General features: G+C 35.4%; 1 protein-coding gene across 7 annotated transcripts in view; it reads left to right on the forward strand.

Annotated features, from left to right (window-relative positions):
- Window positions 1–15,678, forward strand: part of LOC145998712 (kelch-like protein 17) — a 172,028-nt gene that overhangs the window by 110,673 nt on the left and 45,677 nt on the right. For all 7 annotated transcript variants that reach the window (XM_083135211.1, XM_083135214.1, XM_083135210.1 and 4 more), the window contains exons 4-5: window positions 11,996–12,117; window positions 15,040–15,154. In XM_083135211.1, the coding sequence (XP_082991337.1) occupies window positions 11,996–12,117; window positions 15,040–15,154 (237 nt within the window). The remainder of the gene's footprint in view (window positions 1–11,995; window positions 12,118–15,039; window positions 15,155–15,678) is intronic.

Below are 15,678 nucleotides of genomic sequence, written 5' to 3' on the forward strand. Positions count from 1 at the left end.
AAGGTTTTAAATGTGGCTAGAAGTCAACAAGAGAACTTCCCAAAGTAAAAGCAGTCAACCACTGATGAAATCCTGTTTCCCGCAGACTTTGTACTGTACTGTATAGTGCACTGTAAAAAAAAATACACTTTCTGCACATTTTTGGAACACTTCCTAGAAACTACTTTTGATCACTTCTTGTACACATTAAATGTGCACAAGAAGTGTACAGGAAGTGCTTCAATAGTGTACAGGAAGTGCTTCAAAAGTGTACAGGAAGTGTACAAAAAGTGCAGCAAAAGAAGTGTACAGGAAGTGTGCAAGAAGTGCTTCCAATGTAAATGTGTCCCAAAAGTGTGTAAGAAGTGTGCTGCAGAAACTACTTTTGATCACTTCTGGTACACTTTACACATTTGGAACACTTGTGAAAATACTTGAGCGACACTTTCAGAACACATTGAAAGCACTTCTTGCACACATGAGATATATCGCAATTCAGTACTCATACTTAGTTTCTAGAATAAAAATACAGTTGAGTCACATTTAACTTGACAATTGAAGGAGGAAAAAGCAACAACTTTCACACAGAACTCAAAGTGTGTCAATTGACACACAAAAGTGCGTAATTTTTTTGACTCCAATGACACATTAAAAATGCATCAAACTGAAAGATGCACCTAAATGCATCGAAATAAATGTGTCAAATGACACATTAAAGTGGATATTTCGGTTGATGCACCTAAACGTGTCGTTGGAGTCAAAAAATTTGATGCATCTTTAGTGTGTAGAGTGACACATTGAAATGCATCATTTTTTCTTTTCTTGCATACCTGCAAGGGAAAAGTTCCAATACATTTCTCCACTGTAAAAAAAATTTCACTTTTCAAACACTCTCTTGAAGCACTTCACATTTAATGTGCTTCAGAAGTGTTGTATATGCTGAAAAAGTGATGGAAAGGAATATTGTCAATATTATATATTCTGCAAGTGTGTTAAGTGCATTCTAGAAATTATTTTATCATTTATAGTACACTTCCCACATTTAGAACATGCTGAAAACACTTCTTAGTACACAACGAAATAATTTATCAGTACTGTAATATTTTAGGCGGAGGGAGCTTAGTGTAAATTTCTCTAGTGCAGGGTAATGGGGGCGCTAAGCTACATTTAATTAAAAAATTGAGCTTGTTCACATTTGTGCATATATAATCACACCTGTCTGCTTCAAAGTGGCATGGCCTTGTGAGTTCATGGTTGGTTATATGTGCAAATTTTGAATTGAATATTGAAACTGAAATGACACTTTCAGGAGATATTGAAAATAACTTTTGCACAAAATGAGAGATCATAGCTGAAAAAAGAAAGTAAATAAATTTTTCTTCTCATTTAATCTACATGTTTATGCCTTATCGTGTATACATGCAGATTAACAATCACAAGAATAAACCAAATAGGAAAAAAATTCAATTATGAACAAAAAATAAATGATGCAGGAGTAAAGAAGCATTGTCATTAAACAGAAAAAAATCAACAACCTGTAACCTAAAATGAATATAAAACACAGAAACACTATGAATACCATTTTCAATCACCACACCATTGTTGCTAATGAACAATAAGAGAAACTTAGGTGCAATTCATAGTAACAAATGATACAGAAGATCCTGAGACAGAACATTTATTGTTTGTCACAGATACACTGGTACTTAATGCATAGTCTGCTTTCAATCCTTGAACTTCTCACATAAGATAGATGACTTGAGGTGACAGTCTGTCTTTATGGCCTAATAGTATACATATACTGGACTAATACCATACATGTAGCACAACTTTTGGGGTAGTCTAATTCAAAACTATAGTATATGTCAACAAGTGCATAGATAAATGTTTGTAAAGTGGCACACTGCACTTTCTAGCATCTGCAGCTACCGGGACAACATTCCTTCCACTAATAGTGCCAGATAGGGTGCTTCTTTCTCAAAATCTTTTGTTACCAAACGGTGATAATTCCTGAAAATAAATGAAGCATGCATAAATATCATATTTTTTTCTTGAATTTAATTACAAAACATCACATTTATTCCTGATCAAGTATTATCCAATTAAAACAATCTCTCTCTCGCAATGAGACTTAACTATGCATCAACCCACAAAAAAAGAAAAAAATACATGGCAGAACAATGCCCTCAAATGGCTGTTGTACACTGACATTAAATTTGACTTATTTAATATCTGCCATGACCCAAGAACACAATGCTTTGACATTCAAGCAGATCCCTGTACCAATTTGCTTCCCTTTTACCTACACTAAATTCCATGACTCCACATCCCTTTGAGGGGTCAAGGCCTGCCAGACAGACAGCTTTTCATTGGATAATATGTGCTTAACGCATTGTGTACCATCAGCACTGTTACTGGTGTTCAAGCTCACAGTATTTTATTTATTGCATGTAGCTCCCCAACTGTTATGATGTTGGGTTAATACAGAACTTTGGAACTCCAAAGAGTTCAAACCAAGAACCACTCATATTAAAGACAACAACAGTAACCAAGAATTCAGCTCTTCTATTTTACTAATGACTACAAAATATTTAGAATCCAACTTGTCAACTTCTAAACCTTTAGTATATTACTTTCACTGTTCCTCCCCTCAACTACAGCAATTAAAGTTTGTATGCGCTTACCTTTGATGCATGAAGACGGGTACACAAAAATACTCCTATACAGGCCAGACTTGAACCCGAAACTCATAACAAGAGCACTTTCTCCTTTATGTTGCATGTCTTTGCACAGGGCCAAGAAAATATTGATGTGAAGTTACTGTAAAACAAAACAAATACCATATTTACTGGTATGAAACAGAGAACATTCAAGGTTTATTTAAATTAGCACTGGGAAAATATTACCATACCCAGGTGGTGTAAATATAATAGCAATAATATTCTTTGTAAAACTATAGAGGAGACAGATTCTGAAATATACTTATAAGCCAAAACAAAGTGATTAAAGATATAGCATACTCAATTTAGTTCATTTATATTACTTTTCTGTTCATAAACGTTTATCCTATACATAAAAAATTGATTTAAAAAATACAAGACTAATTTTTCCTGTTTATATCATATAATATGAATGTGAAACAGTCAACACTTTATCACAGAGGAACATTACTTGGAGCTTTGGAAATATAATAATTAGGAACTTATGTGAGACTAAAACAGATGAAGAGAATGCATGGTTTTAAATTATGTAATTTGTATATGAATTACAATTGGAAACTCTTCATAACTTATGCCCGACCCTGTGGCCGAGTGGTTAGCACATCGCGCTGCGACGCCAAGGGTCCCGGGTTCGAATCCCGGTCGGGCTTGGTTGTTTGTGAATGTCCATTCATCAATTTCATCATTTCATCACTCATCCCCATCTTCGCAAATTAGCCAAGAGGCACAAAACGCGAAGTAAAATAAACTAAATCAATCAATCTTCATAACTTATCTCTCTTTTCTTCTCTTCCCTCCCCCTCTCACTCTTTTCTCCTTCCCATCCCACCACCTCTCTTTCCCTCACAAAAGGATAGAAAATTTGAGAGGGAGAGAGAAAGGCAGACTGAGGGCTCACTCTATCACTCTCCTCTTCTCTCTCACTCTTTTCTTCCTTCTCTCTTTCCTTTTTCTGTTCCTTCAGAGAAAGGATGACTGTCTCACACACATATTTCTCTGTCTGTCTCCCTCTAGGAGAGAAGAAAAATGGAAGAAATGCAGTGAGAGAGAAAGGGAAGATGACACACACACACACATATATTTCTCTCTCTCTAAATGAGACACACACTCTCATACATATGTGTGTGTGTTTTAGAGAAGAAAAATGATAAATCCAGTGAGAGACACAGAGAGCGAGAGAGAGAGAAAGGAGAAGAGGGAATAAAAGACATGAGTGAGGGAAGGAGTCTATTTCGCTCTGACAAAGAGAGAGGCTGAATAGAGAAAGCAAGTGGAAAGAAAAGAGAAAAGAAAGGATGAAACAAAAAGAAAAACAAATAAGAGGAGAAAGAGTTCTCTCTGCTCCTCTACCACTTTCCATGACTAAATGTCATTGTAATAATTAAATTTCCAAGTCTTTGATGTGCATAAAAGTTTGTATGTTAACAGAAAAAAATACCATTCCATATCTCAAGCAATTAAGAAAGTGAAAGAGAATATACATGACTGTTTCTCGTGTTGGCCATTATCTATGTATAGTTAAGTTACTTAAAATAATTTATCACTTGCACAAAAAAATATTTAGAGTGGTGTATTCTGGATTTTCCATCTGTGGATGACAGTTTGTATTTAAAGGTGGTAGGAAAAATTTAGAGCCAAAATTACTTTATGACTTAAAAATGCATATTCCACATGTCATTAGGATAATAGGCATTGCTACAGACACTTTTGAAAGGAAGCAATAAAAAGAGGTAATATGCACAAATAGATAAAATAAAATAAAAGAGACAAGATATAGTTATTGCACATTAAGCAGTATAAAAGCAAAATTAAACAGCAAAATTGACATGATATCCTTATCTATAACATCTATGAGTATAAAAATAATTTTCCACAAGAGAATTCCACTACTGAAAGAGAGAGAGACAGACAGACAGACTACAAACCTTAACAGTTAAGCATATTGAATTAACCTAAGTCTCATTTATAAAGCTGGTATCAAAGGTATGAGGGGGTTAAGATCTGATCATTATGTCATCCAATAAGAAGCTATTCAGATTGTGAGTGATGTTATGAGTTATCAGGATTTTCGAAAGGAGGAGGGGTACATATGCTTATTTTTATTAATGAGCCCTCAATTTGCCATTTTTTTCTGCCTTTGATGTTTTTTTTCAACATTTTTTAAGGAATACTGAGCAAAAGAGGTGGTTATAAGTTGTGACCCCCACCAACCCCCTTTTGATATGCCACATTGATGTTGCGTCAAGCAGTTTAATAAATCTGAGCCTTAAATGTACCTAATGTTGAAGCGAAGGAAATATATTCTGAAGACAGTTTAAATTAATTCAACTTTGACTTCTTCTATTTATATTTGTTAACTCGCAAGTCCAAATTTCAAACACGAGGAATACTTTTATCATGGTAAATTGTCTACGGAAAGTGAGATTTCTTATCACTGATTGATTTGGAAATGCAAATATTCATGTTTCAGATAACAATATGTAACACACACTTACCTTTTGCATCCTTGGTGGGTAGATATCCACAATAAGCACAGAATAATCCTTCTTCAGTCGAATCATATGCCTTACAATTCTCTGCACGACAATAGCTTCTGAATATTTCTCTCTTGTCTTCATGACAGGAACAATAGGTGCCTTAAGAATAATAATAAAAGAAACTTTTGCATGAGAACTAGTGATATCAAAACAAAATACTAGTTGAGTATATCAATTTAATGGCACAGTTAAGAATAATGAACAACAGACAAGTAGCATTTAAAAATATTTTTTATAAAGTCCTAGGATGATCATTTCATTCTTATTACTAAGATGAGTGATATATATATTTTTTATTGTTTAAAGTGATGTTAGTATGGAATGTTAATTCGATATTATCCATTGTCTAGTTCTTGAAACTACACTGGATATGGAAAATATCCAATTAATATTGCGTGCTAATGTGGCGCGCCCAAGGAGAGTTATTGGTGGGGGTTATAACCCCCTTTCGCCTGCACTTAAAAAAAAAAAAGAAGAACGCCAGACGTACGAAAAGATGGCAAAATGAGGACGGACCACAAAAGAAAGTGCGCACGCCACTGATAAAACCATTGTATCTAGCATTCATGGATTTTTTAATATAATATTTCTTATCTTTCACATATATAAGGTTAAGATATTCTAGATTTTTATTACGCCTACTCCTCTTTTCTAAAAGAAAAAAAAATAACATCCAGAATGTGTAAATGCCTCTCGTTCGTTTCCATATTTCTTTCCCCCTCTCTCGCTTCCCTATTTCTCTCTCTCTCCCATGTACTCGTATTTTTTCCCTTTACCCTCTCTTTCGGTTCTTCTATTCCGCTCCCCCCTCCTCTTCGGTGTATGTCTATGTATCTCTTCTCTTTCCTTCACTCTCTGTCCGGTTCTTCAATTCTCTTCCTTTCTCATATTCTCTGCCGCTTCTTTCATCTATTTTTTCTCTCCTTTAAAGCACTTCTTTCTTATGATGACATGCGAACATGATGTAAATATTTCCAACATCTCCACATAAGAAACAGTGTTTTAAAAGAAATAAAAGAAAGGGAGATGGAAGAAGCGGCAGAGAATGTGAGAAAGGAATAGAATTAAAGAGTCAGACAGAGAATGAAGGAAAGAGAAAAGAGACAGATAAAGATAAAGGAGCGAGTCGGGCACACACACACGGTGAAGAGAGAGAGGAGGAGAAGAGAATTGTTTGAATTGTTGGTTTTAACTACACTTTATGTACAAATAGGTTGGTCGGAACGCACCTATAGTTTAAAGTGTGATCCCAATCACTGCGCAATGTGTCTGCAGCAGGTATCGAACCCGAGATCCTTTGATTACAAGCCAATGACGTAATCAGCCATCGGGAGGGAGACCGAGGACAAGAGAGGAAAGAGGCCGAGTCAGAGACAGGCGGGCGAGAGAGAAATAGAGAAACACAAGAGATATAAAGCAATAGAAAAACGAGCGAAATAGAGAAGCAAGAATTGGAGAGAATGATATATATCTCTGTGGAGATAGTAAAGAGAGAGAGAAAGAGGAACAAGTAGAAAAGAACAAACAGAAATAGAAAAAGACAGAGAAAGAAATATAAAAATGGAGAAAGGAATAGATGAGAGAGAGAGAGAGAGAAATATAGAAGCAAAGTAAGCGAAAAGAGGCAGGCAAGGAAGAGGAATAATAACAGAGAGAGAAAGAGAATAAAGAAGAAACAGGCCGATAATGTGAGGGTAAACATAGGGAAATGAATGCTCGAAAACAGAGGAAATAAACAGGAAGGAAGAGATACTAAAATGAGAAATGAAGATGGGAAGCTTTAACGGAAAATAAATTGACAAAAACGTTACAAACAAAAGGGAGAGAGGAATGAGAAGGCAGTTTTTTTTTATTCCAAAAAGAGAATGAGGGGTCAAGTCACCGCGAGAGAGAAAAAGTGTGCTTTCTGCCATTTTCAAATTTGATATGCCTGAATATTTGCTTCACGGCACTGGAATTGTCCGCAATGACAAAAATAAATGAAATAGGCAGAGAACAAAAGCAAGGAAGCATTGAACTCTCACCTAACACATAACTTAGTTCTTGCAACTATTTAGATAACAACGCAGCTTAATGTGAAACTATTATGACAGTAGCGTACGCAGGATTTCATGAAGGCGGGTGTTCTTTCGAAAACTTTCTACAAATTCACATTACCATTGTTTTATTATACTTTAATAATAATAATAATAAATTAATTAATAATTCTTATAATTAATTAATTAGTTAAATTACTACTAATGCAGCTGCTATTTATGAAAGAAATAGAACAAAATTTCACATCACCTGCAAAAATAGTTCGAGATCGAGAATCTTTGGGGCCCGCCACACCACTACGTGTGCCTTCATGGCACGGTTCTATATGTACGGGGGAATCTACATTACCTTTACCTATGGAACTCGCCCAGGATGATGATGAAGCGCGAGAATACATGTTGCTAAATTCCATTGAGTCTATGTTTTCGTTGAAAAGTAAGTTTATAGACATTCCAACACATTTATCACTTCTAGGTGATTCACAAAGCACTTCTTCAACATTATTTAATGATGTGGATGTAGACTCAGCATCACTTGAGGAGTTCACAAGGGGATGTGAAATCAGTACCGGGAAGAATATTTGCAATAAGGTCGGCAGACTCGGCACACTGCGACGAAGCAAGGAATTTTCACAATTCTCGCACGTCACTGCGCGACTTTTTGCAAAAAAAAAAAAAAATTGCAAAATTGAACTTTGCGTCCGCTTAGATTGTGTTTGGAATGTTGTGTTTTTCTTCATGCTGCATGGGAATAATAATTCAAATTATTATTATTATTATTACTGTCGCAGATCTTTGACTGGGATAAATTAGCCATTTTAAATTTTTTTCTACAACAATTTCCATAATATTTCAAAAGCTCAAGGGGGGGGTTAAACCCGGTAACCCCCCTTGCGTACGCCACTGTATTATGGTATGGTAAATAATGGGCCCTGAAGCTAATCTCCCATTTTGGTGTAATCGTTGGGTCTGACCAGGTTCTTTCCTTTATTCGCGCGTTTATAATTAGGCAGTTAAATCAGAATTTCAGCTAACAAAGAAACATATAAAATGAAATTGTAGAAAACATGCATAAATACTTACTTTTCTTACTCCGAAAATCTGTGGTGGTAGTTCGTTCTCTCCTGAATCTGCACAGAACTACAATACACAGTACACAATGCGAAATGAAGCACTACTGAAACACGTGTCGCGAGAAGACGCCAACCAAGCGAAATGCTTCCGGCGATTGCGAAAGTTGTCTTCAACCCCTCACGCCTCTCAAGATGTACCGTTACGGTGGTGAGTCATGAGGGGTTGTTTGTCCAGAATTTTTCAGTAGCGAGCAGGTGGAAGAGTAAGAATAAACTTAGAACCAAAATAACCATAAGTTGGGACTCTGGGAAAAATTTCCTGTTCTGATTTTATTTTTGTTATTTAGCTTCGTATCACTTCCACTTTTGGCTAATCGCGACGATGAGGATGAGTGATGAAATTGATGAAGAGACACGCACCCATCTCCAGTCCGGGATTCGATCTCGGGACCACTTTCGTCGTAGCTCGTTGTGGTCTTTCATATCTGTGCATCGTTAAAAAGAATAAAAAGACAAATAACTATTCGGAACAAATGACAATTGAAATTTGGTTAAAATGTGCGGCTTATATTCGGGCCAATACGGTATACCTATAAAAAGAAGCGAGGCGAATCCAGTTTCTATCTAATGAACGTACGGTAGTCTATACTTGTTAACAACTCCAAAGTATATTCAATTCAATGTCAATTTTATTGTTTGTAAGGTAATGATAATAACCAGCGCTCTTTTCCTGGTATATTTTAAAATTTATAAACATGCCGCAATATTTTCAATAGTTCTTACGATGAACACAAGAACAAACAGATGTGAAGTGTAACGAAACCTTTCTTCCCAATAATAGAACATTGATAACAACGCTAATAACACGGACATTTTAACTTTCTATGGCTGAAGGGCAATAGGTCAAATCTTACTCTTAAAATCCTGTGCTTAAAATAATAATTTAATAATCGGGTCGTATATCTCTGCTACACTTAACGTTCCCTAACATTTTTATCGAAGAGAGTTCACCAAAAATGACAAAACGGGTATTATTTTTACAGTGTACAAACAATGTACCAATAATAAAATATTAGTGGCTTGTACGTACATGCATGGGTGGCACCAATTGTGATGTGACATTTTATATGTGTTACTGCTTTATATAATGAAATTGATTTATGTTCATAAGATATTAATTTGTCAAAAAAGTATAAAATGACAATCGATATGACCAACAACACAAAATGAAATCATGTGCTACAAAGTGCACAAGAAGTGTACAGACTTACTTTAAACAAAAGTGTACAGAAAGCGTTGAAGAAGTGCACACAACTTTGAATGTGTCCCCAAAGTGTGCAACAAGTGTACAAAATTTCGTCATTTCGGGTCGCACACATCTAGAACACTTTAAGTACACTTTTGCAACACCTTCAGTACACATCTTGTGCATATTATATGCAAGAAAGTGTACCAAAAGTGTACAAGAAGTGTATTTTTTTTTACAGTGTGTATTTAGGCCTATGCCCTTTAAATACACCATAATAAACATGTTTTGTTGCTATAAACGGAGATTTAACGCACTTTCTACTGTTCTTTTAGGTTATTTCAGTTAATCCGGACTTTCGTTGAACCGGTCAACTTATCCCTCCCCCCCCCATTAGTGAGGATTAACGAGGGATTGATTCACTTCTCTTCTGTTCTACTTGCAAACAATAGTCGAAACTTCTCTAATCTACTTCACACGTTTTCTTGCCCTTCTCGCGACAGGAATCACCACACTAACACCATAACCAACAAGAACACTTCTCTCCATCGATATCAACGCTTCGAGGAAAGACTACAGAACTGAACTTTCGTACGATAAATAAACCCTTATTCATTATATTAGACACTGATTTATTGCTCTGGTACAAATATAGAAAACTGTTGTCTATGTAGCCTTAACTTTCATTCTCTCTCTAGTACATAATAGTACGGACGGTAAAATGTGTTCATACCAAGCACTTAGTTCTTTCAATATTTTTGACGGTATTTAGCACATTGTTGCAATCTTTATTAGTTTCTTACGATAATACTTTCTTAAAGTTCATCATCGATCTTTGACAATAATTGCGAAATTTTTTCTGATTTTAATTGCATTCTGAGCTTATTACTCATTATTTTCATAATGACTCGTTGAATAAACAGAATGTGATCGGTTCTCGGTGTGTGTTATCAACCCCACAATGATTTTTACACATAATCATGCAGGAAATATTCACTTAAGTGTTTTACGTCGCTTTTATACATTTTTTCGGTTGGTTAAGAGAATAAACATCAGAATTCTTACACATAAACACAGCTACATCTTGAGTCGCGGACACTACATTAAACGCAGTTTTCACACAGAAAAAGACAGAAGACCATCAAACGACTTTCCCCCATATTTGGAATTCAGAACTCCTTTCATCAGCGTGGCAGTTCTAAAATTCTAAGCGTTACCTGCATTACCAATTGAACAAGACCAAGAATATTAAAACGACTAATAGTTTTTCTTGTATGTACGCATTGCCTGCATTGTAGAATTATTTTCCTGTAGTCTACGGTTATTACAAGCATAAGAAAACAGTTTTTCGTTGTGACGTTTCAGGAGAACACACGCTCCCTTCATCAGACATTTATTTTCATTTTGACTAAAGATACAGTTATAACAATGGTTAGCAATTTTTTAAACAAACAGAATCCGTTATATAATGGATTCATAATTTTAAATAAAAAATGATGTGATCAATTTTTTTTATCTGAAATAAAAATAAAACAGACTGCTTCTTTTCACAGTTAGGTTGCTATATTACAACAATGTAACATTGACAACATCCATTATATAACAGATTCTTTTTGTTTAAAAAATTGCTAACCATTGTTATAACTGTATCTTTAGTCAAAATGAAAATAAATGTCTGATGAAGGGAGCGTGAGTTCTCCTGAAACGTCACAACAAAAAACTGTTTTCTTATGCTTGTAATAACCGTAAACTACATGAAAATAATTAAAACGACTAGTTTAAAACTTGAAATTCTTCTAGGGGGAGGCACTTCTTTTTTATTTTGACTTATAATTTTACATTTTCAAAACGGCTTTAACTGTCGTCTCAAATTTAAACTAATATTTTTTGACGAGCTTTTATTGTGTAACTTATTTTACGTAATACACCGGTATAATATTTCCACCGTAAGCATGATACATATCCTTATTAAACAGGTTTCGCAACCGGTGTTTCTATACGGTTTTGTTGGTAATTTGTTTTAACATTTTTCTGCAGCAGGTTTTCGAAAATCAGCCTACATATAAGATGAGTACGCAAGTATTCGATAATGCTGAACTCTGCAGTCTATGCTTTCTTCATAAACTCTCAATTTAATTTTTTACCTTGCAGAAAATTGTGCAAGTTACTTTACTCTTAAAGAAGCTCTAAAATCTCGTTTACATCTCCTGCCTAGTTCATCGCTGTGATTAACACTCATAAAATACATCTAATATGTAACTGGCAGGAAATAGAACGCAGAAGTTCTTGATGAAAAATCTTAAATTTGCCCCAATGGACTGTGCGGATGTCGAAATCTCGTAAATCGCTTTTTTCTTGCGTTCTAAGATTCATAACTCAAGGCAACGTGGTCTTTCCTTTGCAGATGACATGGTGGAGAAAACGTTGAGTGAGGTGACGTTGCACGATGTGGACCCGTCAGCCCTGCAGCAGTTAATAGACTATGCGTATACGGGGGAGATCATGATATCCGAGGACAATGTTCAGGTAAGAACCATATTTATTTCTATATATTCTGTATAGGTGGTGGTTTTCCGCAAGAAAATAAACTTGAACGATTTACTATGATTGATGGAAGTATGGATTTATGTATGATTACAGTAATTACAACGAAGAAAATGAGAGAATACGTAAGAAATAAAATTCAATAGAGTATAGATGTAACTCGAATTATATACTAACCGCTAACCTACCTCTTTTGGATATTATCCAGTGTTGTTAATAAATAGGAGTAATACTAACAAATGAAAATTATTTTAAAGAGGAAATAAAAAGTAGGCTTAATTCAGGAAATGCATGTTACTTTTCTCTTCATAAACTTTTATCTTCTAGTTTAATATCTAAGAAACTAAAAGTTAAAATATACAAAACAGTAATTTTACCTGTAATATTATGTGGCTGCGAAACTTGGTCCCTTACATTGAAAGAGGAACATAAATTGAGAGTATTTGAAAATAAGATCCTTAGTAAAATATTTGGACCTAAAAGAGATGAGGAGACAGGTGAGTGGAGAAGGTTACATAATTTACAACTGGATAATATGCATTCATGTCCAGATATTATTAGAATAATTAAATCAGGAAGACTTAGATGGACAGGCCATGGGGCACGAATGGGAGAGGAAAGAAGAGTTTACACAGGATTCTTTTTGGGAAACCTGATGGTAAGAGACCTGTAGGAAGGCCAGGATGAAAACGTAGGCATAAAGTTGAGATGGACCTAAAGGAAATCTGTATAGATGGAAAAGAGTATATAGATCTTGCTCAAAATAGGGACAGATGGAAGGCCTGTGTTGCTGCAGCCATGAACCTTCGGGTTCAGGAAGGCTAGAGAGTTAGTTAGTTAGTTTTTGTCAATAAATAGGAGATTATATATTTGATTTGATTTATGTTATTTGGCGTCTCTTTTCCGCCAATTTTGGCTAATCCAGACGATGAGTGATGCTATGATGAAATTGATGAAGGGACACTCGCAGAGAATACCCATGCCAGACCGCAATTCGAATCCGGTATCCTGGTGTCGTAGCGCTCTATGTTAACCACTCCGCCATGGAGGTTGGCGGCAATGTTATGCACACACAGAGCGAGAGCATTAAATGGCCTACTTTCGATCTCGCCACCGAAATTCCCGAGTTCGAGTCCCGGCCTGGGCGTGTGTGTTCCTTGTGAGTGTCCTTTCATCAATTTCATCTATTCATCACTCATCCTGATCATCGCTATTATCCAAAAGTGGCAGAAAAGCGACGTAAATTAACAAAAATACGAATACAAATTATATAACAAATATGCACATTGCGTTTAATGTACGAATAATATATTTCCAACTTCATTTTATTTCTTACACATTCTCTCCATATTTCTTATTCGTTTATAAATTTAACCTTGATAATAGTAGGAAAATGACGATTATGTTAAAAATGAGAAAGGCTAACATTAAATTCACAAGTCGAGTATATCTAAGTTTCGTTGCCATGCCTACTCAACGCTTCCATAACATTTTGTGCAAAACTCATGCAGCAAGTTTTGTGTAAATTTGCTTCAATAATACGTAATGTTGCAATCCCATCTCATATTACCATGTGAGAGGTTCTCTATGCGTTTGTAGTTTCCCACATATGTGAACGCATCAAGCCCCATATATTTCCTTAAAGGTACAATGAAATACCACGAAGCAGTTTCTTTTCTGAGCTCCCTAGAGTATAACAGAAACCATGACGCTGGAAAATAGCCGTCCCTTTCTCATCTCCTCATACTTTACCCTCATCCTTTCAACTTGTGTGGCTCCACTCCATCCCCCCTCGTTTTTGGAACTAATTTCCATACAAATGTAAGTTGGGAGGAGATTTTCCTCAGTCTTCTTGGTTCTCCATAGATTTCGCCATTGGTAGTAAATCTTCATGCTGTGTTTGTCATCTTCTTGCACATTGATTTCAGAAACGAGACTTTTATATTCGTTAATAGACGATAGACTTCTACGTTAAGTGGTGGGCTGATAAATGCATAATGGATAAGGAAAAATAATGGTGGTTTTGACTACGGAAGCGAGAAATGTGTAAAATTGTTTTATGTGTGTGTGTTTTCTTCCATTTTAAGCTAATCGCGACGATGAAGATGAATTCATTGATTTGGTTTACTTTACTTCGCTTTTGTGCCACTTTTGGCTAATCGTGAAGATATGAATGAGTGATGAAATTGATGAACGGACACTCACAAAGAAAACCCATGCCCAGGCCAAGATTCGAAACCAGGACCGTTGGCGTCGTAGCGCTCTGTGCTAACCACTCCACCACGGAGGTCGGCTAGACATATATTTGTAATTTGATCATCATTGACGCTGGAGAAGGAATGTTCTGCAGTATTGCTATTTACAAGAATTCTGTATTATGCTTATTACGTATTTTACATGTGGGAAAGTTTCTATTTGGATTTACTCAATTGTTCAGAAATCATCAAAATTTACACTTCCCAATCTACATACACATCCCAATTAAAACATTTCATTATGTTTCTCATAGGTCCTTTATCAGTATTTGAAAGTAATTCAACATCTTTCAAAGTAGTGTTGTATTTGCAATCATTTCTAGAGGAGCTTCGCTTTTTCTGTAGTCGCTGCAAAACTATCAGACATCTTATTTATAAATAAATTATAATAGTGGGCTAATAATATTATTTATTGGACTTTTATTTTTATGACTAATAAGTAGAATCTATTTATTAAATAATATAAAATACTTCAGAATTGTTTTTAATTTTATCTAATTTCTTTTAAGTGTTTGTAGTCTAACTTAAAGTAATTGACTTACTTAATATGTCATTTTAATACTTATTGAATTTAGAGAAAAAAGAAGTTAATATATCTATATAGAACACAATTTCGATTATTTCTTTTAAAAGAAAATTTTATTTGCAGGTTTTGCTGCCGGCTTCTAGTTTGCTGCAAGTTTCGTCTGTACGAGACGCATGTTGTAAATTCTTGATGCGTCAGCTTCATCCTTCGAATTGCTTGGGAATAAGGAGTTTTGCAGGTGAGTGTGTGCATTGAAATAGGTATTTAGGATCCTTAGGAAATGGCGATGGGAATAGCCTACAACAAAGACAATAATAGGCAAATGTCCAATCCCTATTTTCGTTCTCTCGTATTCTCTTTTAATGGAATTGTTCTGATGCTAGGATAGTGGTTCTCCCTAGCTTCATTGGTGTAAGCGTTTAATGCTTGAACACTGCATAACATAAAACAAAGTGCAGGAACGTTGTAAGCAAAAAATTGCCCAATCAATGTTGTTTTCGTCGCCGGTTTAACTTTGTTGAATAACTACACATGTACTGTTAAAGTTGTTAAAGCGACAGACAGTGGTCCTAGAATGTCCACACAACATTTTGGACAAAGAGTAACCTCAGTCGTGTACAAATATCACAGATAATTGGTTGCAATCAATACAGTTTAACACCACTGAGGTTCCAAATGTGTGTATACCTCCTGGGAGCACTCTCCGTGTCGCTTTGACACATTTTCTACCGAAAATGTAGTTTGGAGAAGTCGTGTATGAGA

The sequence above is a fragment of the Lepisma saccharinum genome, chromosome 14 (genome assembly GCF_977018435.1).
Source record: "Lepisma saccharinum chromosome 14, izLepSacc3.1, whole genome shotgun sequence".
Taxonomy (NCBI): Eukaryota; Metazoa; Arthropoda; class Insecta; order Zygentoma; family Lepismatidae; genus Lepisma; species Lepisma saccharinum.